Source organism: Pygoscelis adeliae, unplaced genomic scaffold (genome assembly GCF_000699105.1).
Source record: "Pygoscelis adeliae isolate BGI_AS28 unplaced genomic scaffold, ASM69910v1 Scaffold682, whole genome shotgun sequence".
In the NCBI taxonomy this organism is placed as follows: domain Eukaryota; kingdom Metazoa; phylum Chordata; class Aves; order Sphenisciformes; family Spheniscidae; genus Pygoscelis; species Pygoscelis adeliae.
This window is the reverse complement of record NW_008824298.1, coordinates 28900-29952: the sequence shown is the minus strand read 5'-3', so window position 1 is coordinate 29952 and position 1053 is coordinate 28900. Positions and strand designations below refer to the sequence as shown.

Here is a 1053-nt window from a genome sequence, read left to right as displayed (position 1 = left end):
CGCGAGAGGGAGCGAGAACGGGAGCGAGAGCGGCGCCAGCGGGAGCGAGAACGAGAAAGGGAACGGGAGCGTGACAAGGAGCGCCAGCGGCGGAAAGAAGAGTGGGAACGTGAGAGGGAGCGAGTGAAGAGAGATGAAAAAGACAGGCAGCACAGGGACCGGGACAGGGACCGAGACCGGGACAGGGACAGGGACCGTGAGAAGGAGAAAGAAAAACCAAAGCCCCGGTCCCCACTGCTACCAAGGTAAGTGTCTGCTGGAATTCAGACTTGCTATTTTAGTTGACGTTGTTTTAGCTGTGGATCACGAACCAGGCTCATGCCGATCACAGTGCAGAAGATCCCTGTTGTCCGCAACTCTTGAGTAAAGCGGTAGTTTCAAGAGGAAGGCAACGCTTTAAATGAGCCTTGCTGGCCACTAAGTGGAGCTAAAACATCAGTAAGAACTGGGTGTGCCTAACCTGACTCTGAAAGGAGGAGAGCATCTGTCCTGTAGGTATGGAGATGTTCGGCGTGTCCCTGTTCCCTTGAGGCTAGAGTACGTCTTGGGAGGTTGGCTGAGTCCCCAGTGCTGAGGGAGTCCTGCAGATGGTGGCGACTCCCTTTGAGGCCTTGACAAATGTCCTTTGGCAAGAACCAGGGCTGGTTTGGGAGTTTGTGGATAGCAAAAGCAGCTGGAGATTTATTAAGTAAAACTCCTAAAAGAGGCTAGAAAAGGTAAAGGCATTGTATGCCTTGAAATGAGTCTCTGCTGGGTGTTACGGTGGAATTGCAGCATGGAGTCAGGTTTTTTGCCTCTGCCCATTTTTTCTGAAAGTCCTGGTTCTGACCTGTGTGAAAGAGAAAATTGAACCAGACAGACTAAAAGTCTAGGAATTTCAAAAGCGAATCCTATTTTGTTTCTCTGTCAATTATTTAAGTACCGTGGTTTACCAGCGTACTGTGTATTAGGCATATTTGTAAAGCACTGTATAAATATCACAGCTGAATATAGAACTTGCCTTATGGGAATTTCTAATGTCGCAACATCTTTCGGTTCAGAATCGGAGAAAAG

The 1053-nt window shown here is 48.9% G+C and overlaps 1 protein-coding gene across 1 annotated transcript in view; it reads left to right on the top strand.

Annotated features, from left to right (window-relative positions):
• ZC3H18 (zinc finger CCCH-type containing 18) overlaps positions 1 to 1053 on the top strand; it is a gene marked incomplete at its 5' end in the record, with an annotated part of 41681 nt that overhangs the window by 13320 nt on the left and 27308 nt on the right. Inside the window, 1 exon segment of the mRNA XM_009318872.1 lies at positions 7 to 245. Within this exon segment, the coding sequence (XP_009317147.1) occupies positions 7 to 245 (239 nt within the window).